General features: G+C 39.3%; 2 protein-coding genes across 5 annotated transcripts; one reads left to right on the forward strand and one right to left on the reverse strand.

Annotated features, from left to right (window-relative positions):
* The first annotated feature begins 1,341 nt into the window (after nucleotides 1-1,341).
* Nucleotides 1,342-10,634, forward strand: LOC137711659 (formin-like protein 20). Of its 4 annotated transcripts, none has more exons than XR_011065082.2 (17): nucleotides 1,342-1,902; nucleotides 2,188-2,891; nucleotides 2,972-3,193; nucleotides 3,269-5,739; nucleotides 5,902-6,028; nucleotides 6,400-6,471; nucleotides 6,644-6,742; nucleotides 6,868-6,909; nucleotides 7,647-7,727; nucleotides 7,823-7,873; nucleotides 7,957-8,038; nucleotides 8,537-8,599; nucleotides 8,810-8,881; nucleotides 8,960-9,076; nucleotides 9,200-9,268; nucleotides 9,354-9,420; nucleotides 9,609-10,634. XR_011065082.2 is itself a non-coding variant. In XM_068450914.2 (17 exons), the coding sequence occupies exons 1-17, from the start codon at nucleotides 1,830-1,832 to the stop codon at nucleotides 9,758-9,760; spliced, it is 4,596 nt and encodes a 1,531-aa protein (XP_068307015.2). In that variant the 5' UTR covers nucleotides 1,342-1,829; the 3' UTR covers nucleotides 9,761-10,634. The 4 variants fall into 4 exon arrangements, 3 of the variants coding, with proteins under 3 accessions (XP_068307015.2, XP_068307016.2, XP_088551535.1); XM_068450914.2 differs by having other exon boundaries at nucleotides 8,537-8,631; XM_068450915.2 differs by having other exon boundaries at nucleotides 8,537-8,631; nucleotides 9,359-9,420.
* Nucleotides 10,635-11,733: 1,099 nt separating this feature from the next.
* LOC137711658 (uncharacterized) lies at nucleotides 11,734-13,261 on the reverse strand. Its single transcript, XM_068450913.2, has one exon. The coding sequence runs from the start codon at nucleotides 12,968-12,970 to the stop codon at nucleotides 12,011-12,013; it is 960 nt and encodes a 319-aa protein (XP_068307014.2). The 5' UTR covers nucleotides 12,971-13,261; the 3' UTR covers nucleotides 11,734-12,010.
* Nucleotides 13,262-14,554: the final 1,293 nt, after the last annotated feature.

Here is a 14,554-nt window from a genome sequence, read left to right on the forward strand (position 1 = left end):
CAAAGTAAAAATATCTTGAGAATGGCCCTTTATAAATTGTTTTCAAATGAACTTGAGTTGCTACTATTCAGCACTTTTAAGTTTCTGACCATGCTAACCTTTTGTGATTAAAAGAAAGTAAACTTGCTCAATGCTTATCAATCATGAAACGGAAAATATAGATGATGAGTTTAATATGTAGTAAACATGAATCATTTTTGTGTTGAAACCATAAGTTAAACTAAATATTAAGGGTAGCGTCATTCATACATATTTTTACTTTTCACACACTCTTTTTAATTCTCGCCCATCAGATCAAATGAATTAAAAAAAAATCAATTTCAAAAAAAATAATCAGGGTGTGTGGGAGGTAAAATGAATGTGTGAATATCACTTCCCAATACAAAAAACAAAGTTTGACGAGGAAAAAAAACCTTCGTATATACAAAAAACAAAGTTTGACGAGGAAAAAAAACCTTCGTATTTTCACTATTTCCCTTGACGGTTTTACTAGTGTATAAAATATCCACGAAAGTATTGATATTTTTCATGAAATATCTAAAAAACAAGGATCGATATGTAAAAGAGTGAAATGCAAACGTCATCCTATATTGACGATATATAAAAAAAATCAATGAATATCGATATTTTTCTAAAACCCACTTCAGATTTCGAATTTTTTATTTTTATTTTTTTTAAGAATTTTTCTCTAATTTTGACTAAATCCGAATGAGTTGATATACCCACTCTATTACAACTTTCCATAACTTTCGTCAAAGACAAGCAATATTGATATAACCATTAATATTTTTATAAATTTGTATATCGGTAATTTTTTTTTTTTTTTTAACAAACAATATTATCTATCGTAAGGTGAGAAGGATGTACCTAATAGCAATAATGTGGTTGAATTTAAGACATCTCACTTACAAATGAAGAGGAATACAACTAGACTGAAATACTAAGTGACTTGTATATCGATAATTTCACTCTATTAATATTTTCACCTACATCGATATTTTTACTAAGGAGAGAATTGGGCTAAACCACACAATGGACAGTCTAATTTGATATCTAATTCGTCATTTACGATATTCGAACATAAAACCTCTCACTTTTAAACAAAAATGAATATCATATATCGTAGTATGAGTGACACTTACATCGATATTTCAAATGTTTTACCTGAAGACCAAAGAAACAAACGTAATCTTTTTCCTTTTCAGGCAGTTACAGTGGTCTTAATTAACTCATAACGAATTTAATTCATTGATCGATTAATTTACCAGTATCGTATTTGCCACGTCGGACAGCTGCCCGCCCGATCCCTCCCCGCGCTGCCCAACTGAAAAACAGAAAAACATAAAAAGAAGAGAATTAATTTTTTTTTTTTTAAAAAAGAAAAAAAAAAAGGAAGAGTTGCAGAAGACGCACAGGTGCCCCAAGCAGACGAGGAGAAGAAGACGGGTCGGGTCCCAATAGCTGCTTTCTCCTTCTCAGTCCACTTCTCTTCTCTCTCTCTCTCTCGCTCTCTCTCCTCTCTTCTTTCTCTCTCTAGAATTCCCTCGAATTCCAATTCCCTTTGCTTTTGCATTCCCAAAACCCCCACTCCCTCACTTCGTCTCGGGAATTCAATTCCCCCTTTTGATTTTTCTCAATTGGCGATTTCTTTCGGGATTTTCGTTTCGCCGGAAGGGTTCGGCTCGTTCGGGTCGGGTTTTGGACCGTTGAAGAATCGGATAAGGGCGAGATCTGGCTGCGTATATTGTTAGGGATCGGAATTGTGATCTAATTGGAGCTGGTTTGGATTACCGTTTTGGATCCGATCGGGGGAGAAACAGCGCCATCTGATGGCGCTGTTCAGACGATTCTTTTACCGGAAGCCGCCGGACCGCCTTCTTGAGATCTCCGAGCGGGTGTACGGTACGTTGCCGTTTCCTGTTTCTTGAGAATTTGAGAAATTCTGGTTTTTTGGTGCTCAATTGTTGAGGTTTGGTCCGTGTTTGGGCCAATGCGGTTGAATTTGATGGAAATTCAGAGTCTTTTTTTGGGGTTCTTGCTGAAATGCGATTGAATTTGCTTCGAAATCGATTGAATTTTGTTTTTTTAGTGCATTTTGTATGTTTGGGGATTCTTTTAGCTCAAAATTGTGAACCTTTTAGTGTAATGTGGATTGATTTTAACTTGTTTTGGCTCCGAATTATGCAGTTTTTGACTGCTGCTTCTCGACCGATGTGTTGGAAGAAGATGAGTACAAAGTATACTTGGGTGGCATTGTAGCACAGCTGCAAGACTACTTCCCGGATGCTTCTTTCATGGTGTTTAACTTCAGAGAAGGGGATAGGCGGAGCCAAATTTCCGATGTGCTTTCGCAGTATGACATGACAGTAATGGATTACCCTCGGCAATATGAGGGATGTCCTTTGTTGCCACTAGAGATGATTCATCACTTCCTTCGTTCGAGTGAAAGTTGGTTGTCATTGGAGGGGCAACAGAATGTGTTACTGATGCACTGTGAAAGAGGAGGATGGCCTGTTCTCGCATTTATGCTTGCGGGTCTTCTGTTGTACCGTAAACAATACAATGGGGAGCAGAAGACCCTTGAAATGGTTTACAAGCAGGCTCCTAGGGAACTTCTCCATCTTTTGTCTCCTTTAAACCCACAGCCTTCGCAGATGAGATATCTTCAATACATTTCGCGACGAAATTTGGGTTCTGAATGGCCTCCATCAGATACACCTCTACTTTTGGATTGTCTGATACTTCGAAACCTTCCGCTTTTTGATGATGGAAAAGGTTGTAGGCCTTTCATACGTGTTTTTGGTCAAGACCCTTCTACACCAGCTAACAGGATCTCTAAGCTTCTCTTTTCAACTTTAAGGAATGAAAAGAATACCCACCTCTATGTACAGGTAATGTCTACTTCATGCAACGAAATCTGATTGTATAAGATGAAATATTTTTGAAGCATTCTTATGAATCCTAATCACAGGCAGAGTGTGTGCTGGTGAAAATTGATATTCGTTGCCGTATTCGAGGGGATGTGGTTCTTGAATGCATCCACCTGGATGAAGATTTTGTTCGCGAGGAGATGATGTTCAGGGTTATGTTCCACACAGCATTTGTACGGTCAAATATATTGATGCTCGGTCGTGATGATATTGATATTCTTTGGGATGCCAAGGATCAATTTCCAAAGGACTTTAGAGCAGAGGTATGTTATTGTTTATTATGTGGATGTCCTTTTCTGAAGCTATAGGAGTTGAATGCATACTCAAATCTGTATCAGGTACTTTTTCTGGACGCTGATGCTGTTGTGCCTAATATCACCACAGTTGTGGCAAGTGAAGAAAACGAGACAGGGAGTGCTTCACCCGAGGAATTTTTTGAGGTGGAAGAGATATTTAGCAATGCATTGGATTCACAGGAAGTGAAGGCAGATTTCGACACTTCCATGGTTCACGACAATACTCGTAAACATATAGATCAGCAAACAGTCTGGAAGGAGGATTTAGATCGTCATGCTTTTGTAGACTGTACATCAGACGATGGAAAGCACAAAAAGGACAGAATGGAAAATTCTAATAATGATGCGGTGAAGGACATTGCTGTTGATGATGTGAAGTACAAGCTCGATGAGGTGGATTCCAATGTCGATGCTGTGAAAGACATTGCTGTGGATGATGGAGATATGAAGTCAAATTCCATCCCAGTTGCTGCTGATGTGCGGAGTCATACTGGAACTAAGGAAGTGGTAGAAGAGGTGCGCCGGAAATTGGAAGAGATGGAAGATATAACTAATGAAGAAGACTTGGCTACACAGAAGAGATTAGAGACCAAGGTTGCACAATCAAAACTGAGTGCTGAGGTCTCTAGACCAAAAGCTGAGAAATTGCAGCCACCTGCCTTTAAGAGACAGCCTTCATTTAACGCAAAAGTAGGTGTAGAAACTACGGCAGCAAAACAGAAGTCTAAACAACAAGAAACTCAGGGCACTTCGGCAAAAATAGCAAAACCAAATGCGGTGTCTAGGTGGATTCCCCCTAACAAAGGCTCTTATACTAATTCAATGCACGTTTCCTATCCACCATCAAGATATAATAGTGCACCAGCTGGTTTTGCCGGTGCTGCTTCTTCAAAAGATACAAATGCAAATGCTAAACTGAAAGCTTCTTCTGGAACTGCGGTTTCAAAGGATATGGAAACTGAACTGAAACATAGTAAAGTGGACCCTTTGAAGCATTCAAAGTCTGCACCAGAGACACTAACAGAGACATCCACATCCTGCCTGCCATCGACGCTACCACCAATCCAAGAGACAGAGACTTCCTCTATTACAATGGAACATACTGATGCACAAGTAGTTTCCCCTTCACCTCCACCTCCTCCTCCACCTCCCCCTCCACCACCTATGTCTCAAATATCTTCATTGTACAGTTCTCCAAAGCATTTGTCACCAGCTAGACCATTGTCGCAAGTAGCTGCAACAGCACCTCCTTCTCCTCCTCCTCCACCATCGCCGCCGCCTCCTCTGCTAAGTTCTAATTCTGTCTTCTCAAAGCCCTCTTCAGTCTCGTGCTTGTTTCCATCTTCTACCCCGCCACCACCTCCACCTCCACCTCCACCTCCACCTCCACCTCCTTATGCCTCGTCATCTATCACGCAGAATACTGGTATAGCTTTGGTCCCTGCACCTCCCCCTTTCCCTCCACCTCCGCTGCAATCTGGTGGGCAGAATAGTGGCACCATAATGCCTCCACAGCCTTCTTCGTCTCTTTGGAAGGTTGGGTACTCTTCAGCTGTTCATGTTATTGTGGCAGGTTCTCAAAATTCCCCGCCGCCGCCTCCCCCTCCACCTCCTCTTGCTGCAAGTGTATCCAAACCTCTTGGAGTTGCAGTACCTACTCCACCGCCACCACCTACTCGTGGTACTCCACCTCCTCCTCCACCGCCGCCTCCTTTGCCTGGAGTTTCATCTACTCCACAACCCCCACCATCGCCTCCGCCTCCAATGCAAGGAACTCCACATCCACCGCCACCACCTCCTTTAGTTGGAGCTCCACCACCACCCCCACCTTCTTTACGTGGAGCTCCACTGCCACCGCCACCGCCACCCCCACCACCTCCAATGCAAGGGGCTCCACCTCCACCACCCCCACCACCATTTTCAGTACATGGAGCACCTACTCCACCACCACCACCGCCTCCAATGCACGGAGCTCCACCTCCACCACCACCTCCAATGCGTGGGCCCCCACCTCCACCGCCACCTCCAATGCACGGTGCCCCCCCTCCGCCGCCACCTCCAATGTATGGGGTCCCACCTCCACCGCCCCCTCCAATGCGTGGGGGGCCACCTCCACCACCTTCAGGACGTGGTGCACCACCTCCGCCACCCCCTCCAATGAGTGGGGGAGCGCCTCCACCCCCTCCACCACCTTCAGGGCATGGTGCACCACCTCCTCCTCCACCTCCCGGTGGAGGCCGCGCTCCCTCACTACCTGGAGCACCACCTCCGCCACCACCTCCAGGAGGTCGTGGTCCAGGGCCTCCTGCTCCACCTGGACTTCCTGGTGGTGCTCCTCCACCACCACCCTCATTAGGTGGCAGAGGACCTGCTGCTGGCAGAGGGCGCGGACGTGGGATACCTGCCACAGCGCCTCGACGCTCCTCCTTGAAACCACTACATTGGAACAAGGTGACAAGGGCGTTGCAAGGAAGCCTGTGGGAGGAACTGCAAAGACATGGAGAGACTCAAAAGTATTCCATCTTATTTTTCAACTTATTATTGCCTTGGTAGCTGTTTTCTGCCATAAAGTTTTTTTGTTGATTTGATGGATCTTACGTGTTCAACATACACAAATGTATTTTATTTCAGGATTGTTCATTTCAAATCACTAATGTGCTTCTCTTTTAATCTAGTGCGCCGGAATTTGATGTGTCAGAGATAGAGAGCCTTTTCTCTGCTACAGTTCCAAAATCTGCAAACTCAGGAGATAAAGGAGGGCGCCGCAAGCCTGCTGGTTCTAAACCTGACAAAGTTCAACTGGTAATTTTATGCAATTGGTTATTTTACTGTAAAATCATATCTTCTAAAAGTTATGCTTGTTTTTTTTTGAACAAAAAAGTTATGCTTGTTAAAGGTGATTCTTCTTTTATATTTTGTGGGTCTTCCTACCAGTTATGGGATTTGATTCTTCTGTTAGAGTGTAACTATCTGTCAACCATCTCTCCATGTCTCTAGAGTTTTTGTTGTAGAGTTCCACTTGTATTGATAAGTTGGGTGTGTACAATGCTGGCTATATTTGTTAACGCGGAGATTTATTTTGATGAATATTTTTTTTCTCTTTTTTCCATATAATGTCAGATGCTATTACTTCTCTCCTTTCTTACTGTGATTCTCTTTGTACCACATTGTAGGTTGACCTGAGAAGGGCATACAACACAGAAATTATGCTCACAAAAGTTAAGATGCCACTTCCTGATATGATGGTAAGCTGATATAGTTGAATTTCTTCTTACTCATGATTTGTGAATATAGATAATTTGCATATCTGATGAGTCTTCTCAATTGGCTTTTTACTTCCCGAATAATTTAAAGCTGATGTTGTAAATGAACGCTTTTCATACTTAGCTAATTATGTATTTATATGCACATTCTCAGGCTGCTGTTTTAAAAATGGATGACTCAGTATTAGATGTTGATCAGGTGGAAAATTTAATTAAATTTTGTCCTACTAAAGAGGAGATGGAACTTCTCAAGGTGTAGCCTTTATTCTTTATTTTATTTTTACTATTTTGATGGTTATTTTACTCTTTTTACAACCTGACATGGCTCCATCTCCTCATTAATCATATGTTTTCTTGCTTGTGATTTCTGTTGTTTAGAACTACACTGGTGACAAGGAGGCCCTGGGGAGGTGTGAACAGGTATGACCAGATCAAATATATTCTTGAAGTATTTGTCGTAGTAGATTAATTATTATAAGAGCATCTCCAATGGTAGGATTAATATTTGCATCTCTCCGTTGGAAAGTTGACTGGCCAACCAAAATTGTATATTACACATTTCAAGGGATTTTGCATCTCCCATTATGATTTAAATTCTATACTGTGCCCCTTATACTGTGCTCTATGAAGTTATAATATTAAGGAGACACATCAGTCCATTCACTACTTATTCAGTTTAATTTTCAAATATTCCTCGAATATTACTACACGTATATATGTGGCGGCAATGGAAGACTTGAAGAGGGGCTGATAATCGGTAAACATCAATAAAGGATTTCCCTAGACTGTTGAAAAATGAAAGATTCTAAGGGATATATTTCGCTTGTCCTTGTTTAAGATGCTAAATTGCACTGCTACTGGTTTAATTGGTGTGTTAAATAGACATAGGAAAAACCCAGACATTTAGTGAGGCACCATAGCATGTTATATGAAGTGATGTTAATTCAGGCGGAGTCATTTCAGATTAGTTTTTGTGATTGTAGTTTTATTGAGTTTTTGAATATTGTTTTCCTAAAAATGTTTTATGTTGCTCAGAAAATTTTAGTAATAGCAATTGTGTTTTGAGTGCATATTGGATTGTAATGCCCCTTAAATACTTTTACAGCTATAACTAATTGTCAGATATATAAACTCTCTGTATATTTGTAATGTTTCAGTTTTTTTTGGAGTTGATGAAAGTGCCTCGGGTGGAGTCAAAGATGAGAGTATTTTCTTTCAAGATTCAGTTCAACACTCAGGTTTGGTAGTACCTGCTGTTTTGTTCCCAATGCAGTAAATGGGACCTAATGTATGTCTCTTTGCATCATTATCTAATTATTGACCTTTTTTGCAGGTCTCAGAATTTAAAAGAAGTTTGAACACAGTAAACTCTGCATGTGAGGAGGTATGTCAGCACTACCAATGAATTGCTTCCTGCAGTATATAGATACCGATTTTAACTTAGCTACTCTATTACTGATAAATTAGGTTCGGAACTCTTCTAAGCTGAAGGAAATTATGAAGAAGATTCTGTTTTTGGGGAACACTTTGAACCAAGGAACTGCAAGGGGTAAGTTATATTGGAATTTGTTATGTTTGTTGACTTAGAGCATGTAGGAAGGTTCTTTTACATGTTGCTTAAAGTAAGCACTTTAGATAATCTATTACTGTAGACTGGGAGGTGGGAGGTGGGAAGTATTAAGATAAATTATATGAATGCAAAGCAACTGCCTCATATCTCCAAATGGCTTTCAATTTGATTTAACTTAACCATAGGCAAGTCCTTTCGGAAAATTGTGCTTCTGTTTTGAAATTATGATCACTGTTGGGTTCAAAGAGGAGGATTTAATTAATTTTTATGACACTTTATTCTGAGGCATGTGCTTCACATGCTGGAGCTTAGAATTGATCCTGGACTTTTTATCTGGGAGAATCAAGAGTTACTGGCAGAAGCAACCTTTATATTTGAAACCAGCTATTTCGTGTTCCATTTTAAATTCCTATCTGCGCTTGGCTTTATTTTAGGTAGCCTCCAAAATAATATGAATTGTCAAATGTTTTTGTACAGGTGCTGCTGTTGGGTTCAAGTTGGACAGTCTACTGAAGCTCTATGATACGCGTGCCTCTACTAGTAAGATGACACTCATGCATTATCTTTGTAAGGTACGTTTCTTAAATATTTTTGGTTATGTAATGAATAACCAAAGCGGGGAATAAGAGATCTAGAACTAACAAATAAGAGATGACCGCTTGCAAAATTTATGTTTTTGTTGCCAAATGTTTTGAGAGACAAGATTACTATCATATTTTGAGTCTCACATTTGGCTTTCTTGTGTCTTAGATCCTTGCTTCTAAATCGCCAGGACTTCTTGATTTTTACCAGGACCTTGTCAGCCTGGAGCCTGCAACAAAGGTGAACATTTGTTTCCTTGGTGCTAATTCTAAGCATTGTAGTTAGATTTTGAATGTGACAGATCTTGTTTCCATGCAGATACAATTGAAGTCTTTAGCTGAAGAAATGCAAGCTTTAATCAAGGGGTTAGAAAAGCTCAAGCAGGAGCTGACGGCATCAGAAAATGATGGCCCTGTGTCAGAAGTTTTCCGTAAGGTATGTAGTCTCTCTCTTTTAAAATTTATAAAGCTTTGTTGAAAGGCCCTTCATTTCTTCTTCTGTTTTTTTTCCCGTTCCCTAACAATTTCTTTGTACTTGTTTTTGTTGTTGAATTTCTAGACATTGAAAGAGTTCATTACTGTTGCTGAGACCGAAGTGGCATCTGTGACGAACCTATATTCTGTGGTGGTAATTTGCTAATTATCGTCTCCTTGTTGCCTGTCTTATTTTGTATTTTGTGATCTCAATTTTGTCATTTGCTTTTGGTGGACAGGGTAGAAATGCAGATGCTCTTGCATTATATTTTGGTGAGGATCCCGCCCGCTGTCCATTTGAGCAAGGTTAGTTGTGGATGGGGTCGGGGGGATTTTGAATTTTTTAGATTTTGAATTTTGTAAGAGATTTTTGGGACCTTTATGCTATTTTAGGGGCTGAGGGCTTCTCTGGATGCCTACAAATGCACTCTTTTCATTCGGTAATAATGGAGCTGACTTAAGCCGTATTAAAACCCCTGTTTTGATGACTGCAGTTACTGTGACTCTCTTGAACTTTGTTAAGTTGTTTCGGAAAGCACACGAAGAGAATATCAAACAGGCTGAATTGGAGAAGAAGAAAGCAGAAAAGGAAGCTGAAATGGAAAAGGCCCAGGGCATTAACCTCACAAAAAAAGCACCAAAATAGGTGAAGGATATAGTCATTCTATCGCTACATGGGAAATCGAGCTCTCCTGCCCTACAGAAGAGTGTTCAGTCGCAGTGTTGCTAACTAGTGGCAAGGAGCATATGCTTTTAGGATCCTGGTCGGAATCCCCTTCTCAGAACTAGTGCAAAGGAAAGCCCTTCGAGATATTATTTGGATGAGGGCGGAAAGGGCAACTATTCGAGTCCTGCAGCATTTGAAGTTTTGAACCATGCATGAATCTTAACTATACATGCTTGACAAGATGTTCAGTCAGATGATCACGGCCAACTGATCAGTCATGTGGGATATCATACAAAGAGACCGGACCTTGGCTCTCACTCTACAGTTGTGTACCATTCATTAAGAAGCAAGGGTTCCCGAGGCAACTGGCTTCGTCTGCCACCATGATGTCGGATCTGGCCCCCTCTGGCATCCTTGGGAGAGCAAAGTTCAGTCTCGGTTCACAATCAGGTTTCAGCTTTCATCATTCGTTTGGCATAAAATGTACAGCGCCAAGGAAGATGCCGTTGGGATCTGTAAATCCCACATCCCTGCTGTGCCGTGGAACTCCTGTAAATCACACTAACCCTCTCTCCGTAGTTTAGAATTCAATTCATTTTCCTGTAACATATAATTTAGTTCCTCGTTACATTGAAATTTTGGATAGGAGACCCCCTCGTGATAGGCGTTGTATAGGGAATCAGGTTCAGAAAGAAACTAGACTACGACAGGGAATTTTTTTAATTTTTAGGGTAATTGTAAAATAAATACCGAGCGCAGTGGCGTTTTAGGATTCATACAGCCGACCCCATTTAATGGGATAAGGCTTTGTTCTTGTTGTAATTGTAAAATAAATATAGGTTGGTTTAAGAAACTGACTGTTTCTTCCTTATGGTTGTTAGTCAAAAAGTATATACTTAAATTCATGAATTTTCAGAATTTCCATATTTTTAGTGAAATTTATGATTTGTATCCTCTATCAATTTCTCAAAGAGTTTTAACTATCAAACGAATTGATGGCTGAACTTTCCTGTTTAGGAATACAAATTTAAAAGATCAGAAGAAAACAAAAATACGATTATAATAATACGACAAATCACAGTACAAACATCTTCATCATAAGTAACAAAGTTAGATTTACTATGCCACGTGGGAAAAAACACACATTCAACGAAAATATCAGCCCAATTATTAACTGACCTTGTATATTTCCAGAGTCACCTGCAACTTTTTCAAATTAATAAAATGAGTCCCACAATTAAACATGAAATTTGGACCATCAATTAAAACTTGTGAGCTAATGCTCACATTTTTTGTGAAAAGTGTAATTGTTGAATGTTCGTAACATCGTCATGTGATGTCATAAATATCTCTTGTATATCATGCATGAATTTAAAAAACCGTATGGTGTGGTGAAAATTTCACGAAAATATATTTTAGAATGATTTTTGCAGTTTTTAGCAAAATCAATCAAAGACCGTGAGCTACATTTTTTTTTTGGGTGAAAAAATGTGATGACTGAGTTTCAAAATATCCTTTGCGTACACAATAGAACATCTTTGAAATTTCATGCATGAGTTTATAAACCGCTGCAAGATGTAAATTTTATATTGCTCTATCACTCTGGTACAATTCATTGGAATTTGACCAATATTATCCCTCTAATGCTATAAACCAACACAAAACTCTAACTTCAATAACAAAAATGGAAAAAGAAACAAAGAGACCAAAATGTATCATCCACACTGCTAAAGTTGCCAAATTTTAGTGGTTGGGAACGAATTACAGATCTATATTCCACACGGCATGTTCTGGGTTTGATATCTAACGCTTGTGAATTACACGATGGTGGTAAAAGAGAGGTTGAAATGCCTATGTGAGTCTTACCGGCCCCTGAAAAATGAACTGTGGTGACAAAGCCACCAGGTAGTCCCTTTTTTAAAAAAATAAAAATAAAATTAGAACAAAGCAACTAAATAAAATTGGAATATAATAATCATAAGCAAAGTTGTGTATACAATTCTCCTACTTTAGAGAGGATGCTTTTTTTTATGTCAAGAAAGTTGCCTGGTGTGAGTGATTACCAAGCAAAAGAAATCATGCTTTGAATTGAAGATACAAACTAATTTTTTTTTTTTGGCAATGCCTTTTTTATATTCTTTCCTCTAAAAAAATAAAATAAAAAAGAATGTACTAAAACTGGATTCCTTCGAACTTTGAAGGGTTCCCTTCAATTTCTTGAACCAAAATTTATGGAAGCACTTTGACAGCCTTCAAATCTCCACAACTTTCTTCGTCGTCTCTGTATTCGATCCCTCGAGAACTCGGCTTGCAGCTTTGCAAGAACAAAAAGCTCACAGTTGTATCAAGAACAACAAGAATTGAGTACAAATAAGCAATGAAAACACCCTCCATGGCCATGGAAGATCCGAGCTGTCCTGTGAAATGGTAGGCTCGTACGAGGCGGTATTGGAACAATGCTTCAACTGCAGCTATGGTTAAGCTGACAGGCAGAGCAAGAGAGAGAGCAGTTGAAGTTCTTCCTCTGATCAAAAGACAAGCCTTGAGAATTGCTAAGTAGCCGCCACTCTTTTGTGTACCTGATAGAACCAATGCAAGATTGCATATTATGAGTGCATTGGCAAGAACAATGGAGTACAAAACTGCCCCAGATGCTGATAAGAAGAGGAGGGTGTTAGGAGAAGAGAACCCGGATCCTTCGAGGACATTGAAGGCGATGAACAAGATAGAAAAGACGGTTGCATTGGCAGAGAGGATCAAAAACGAGTTGTAAACATGGGTGTGGAGGAGTGGGGTGTAGAGAGAAATTGTGGAAAGAAATGACGGGTGCGACGAGGAATTCGGTTTCTGGTGGCGGCTGAGAGTTTGGATTACAAAAGATTTGGTTATGAGGAGGAAGGTGAGGGAGAATGGAAATGTGAAGATTGAGGAGGTGATGGTTTGGGAGAGCTTGTGGTTGAGAATGGTGAAGAATTCCAAGGAGGGAGGGAAGCCGGCTGCGTCGAAAAGACTGTGGAGGCGGTTGTAGACGGCGGCCAAGAGGGCGGAGCTTGAAGGAAGAAGTGCTTGAGAGATGAGAACTGAGGCTGAGAAGGGTAAGGCAATGAGTGCAGCAGTTGAGGTGAAGTATTGGTAGTTTAGAAGAAATATGTGGACTGATCTTCTGAGAATTTTGCCTGCTGTTTCCATTGCAAGAGCTTTTTGAGCCTTCTTGCACTCCAAGGGAGAGGAAATTGATATGAAATTGGGTGTGTCAATCACAAATTTGGGTGTGTATTAGAAGAGAAAGGTTTGGTTCTCCTCTCTTCCAAATTTTTTTAATGGTGTCTCTCTTTCTCTCTCTCTTAATTGGTGGGTTAGGGGAGAGGATTAGGAGGTTGGTGTTTTGGATTGAAGGACTGGCCAACAACTGAAAACTAACAAATTTGGAGAGTTGGAGTTGTTTGGGAAAGCTATTGGTTTCATCAGAGAAATTGATTTGGACTCTTCTGGGGTTAGTTGTTTTTGGTGACTTTGTAATCTCCAAATTCCCAACAACGTAGTTGGCCAGGGGAGGCTGTTGTGGCAATTTCTTGAGTAAAAAATATGAGTAGAAACAAACCTTTGTTTTGGATTGCTTCAATTACACTTTTTATATTTTGCTTATTTTTTTTGTTTCATGATGATATCATTATTTTTTTTTTCTTTAACTCCATTACAACTAAGACAATCAACCATTGACAAAGCATTATTCCACTAAGTAGGATCGGTTGTATGAATCCTAGGACACCACTGTGCTGGGTTTTGTGCTAAGTCTTTTGTTAACTCTAACTACTCTATGTATTTTCTTAAAGTCTCTTTTCAAGTATTTCTATGTCTTCATTTACCTTTTTTTATTCTGAGTTTCTGTCTCATAAATCCTCATTACTACTCATTGGAAATTTTAATTTTCTTGTGGGGTTTCAACCCTTGACTTAACTTCAAAGAATTGTTGTTGATTTGGATATAAATCATTTGAAAATGTCAATCCCACATTTTTTTTTTTGGAAAAACGTTTATTAATTAGTTTGAAAAAATCATTCTGCATTCTTTCCAAATACTAATAACGATTCCGCATTCTTTATAGTCATCTCAAACCTCATGCGTTATTTTGTAAAAAATGAAAGGCATAGAACTCGTTTGGATATACTTTTAAAATGACTGAAAACGCTTTTAGTGAAAATGTTTTTCAAACCAATCCTTAATAAAAATTCGAGTTGATCTTGACAAAGTATTTGAAGTGTTTTTGAGACTCAAAATCAATTTCATCAAAAACTCACTTTCGATAATTTTAAAAACACTTTCAAACAAATTCATAATTATTGCTTATTGGTTCCTGATCCTCAATTGATTAGCAATATATCTGATAATTAGCAAACTCTATTACTCTGAGATAAATAAATAATAGTTATCCCATTCACGCCACGTGTAAAGTAGGCCCTTGATTCCTTATTTGTGATGTTTCACGTGCGAAGAGTATAATTCTTAGCTTGCAAGATAATTATAATAATAGCTACTTACGAAATAAAAGGGAAAAAGAAATGTCGAAAATATTAAATACAAATTGGTTTAGATTCAGATGTGATACCTTCTTATTCTATCAACAATTATTTATGACAGGTCATAATAATAGAAACATAATCCTCACCGTCGATATTCGTATTAATTAAATCCAATGATGATGGATGCCTCCACTTCTTGAATTTCTGAACAATTGCACATCATCCATTTTGTCATGATTAATTGTAATTTTCT

Source organism: Pyrus communis, chromosome 6 (genome assembly GCF_041283825.1).
Source record: "Pyrus communis isolate YQ-2024b chromosome 6, ASM4128382v1, whole genome shotgun sequence".
In the NCBI taxonomy this organism is placed as follows: Eukaryota; Viridiplantae; Streptophyta; class Magnoliopsida; order Rosales; family Rosaceae; genus Pyrus; species Pyrus communis.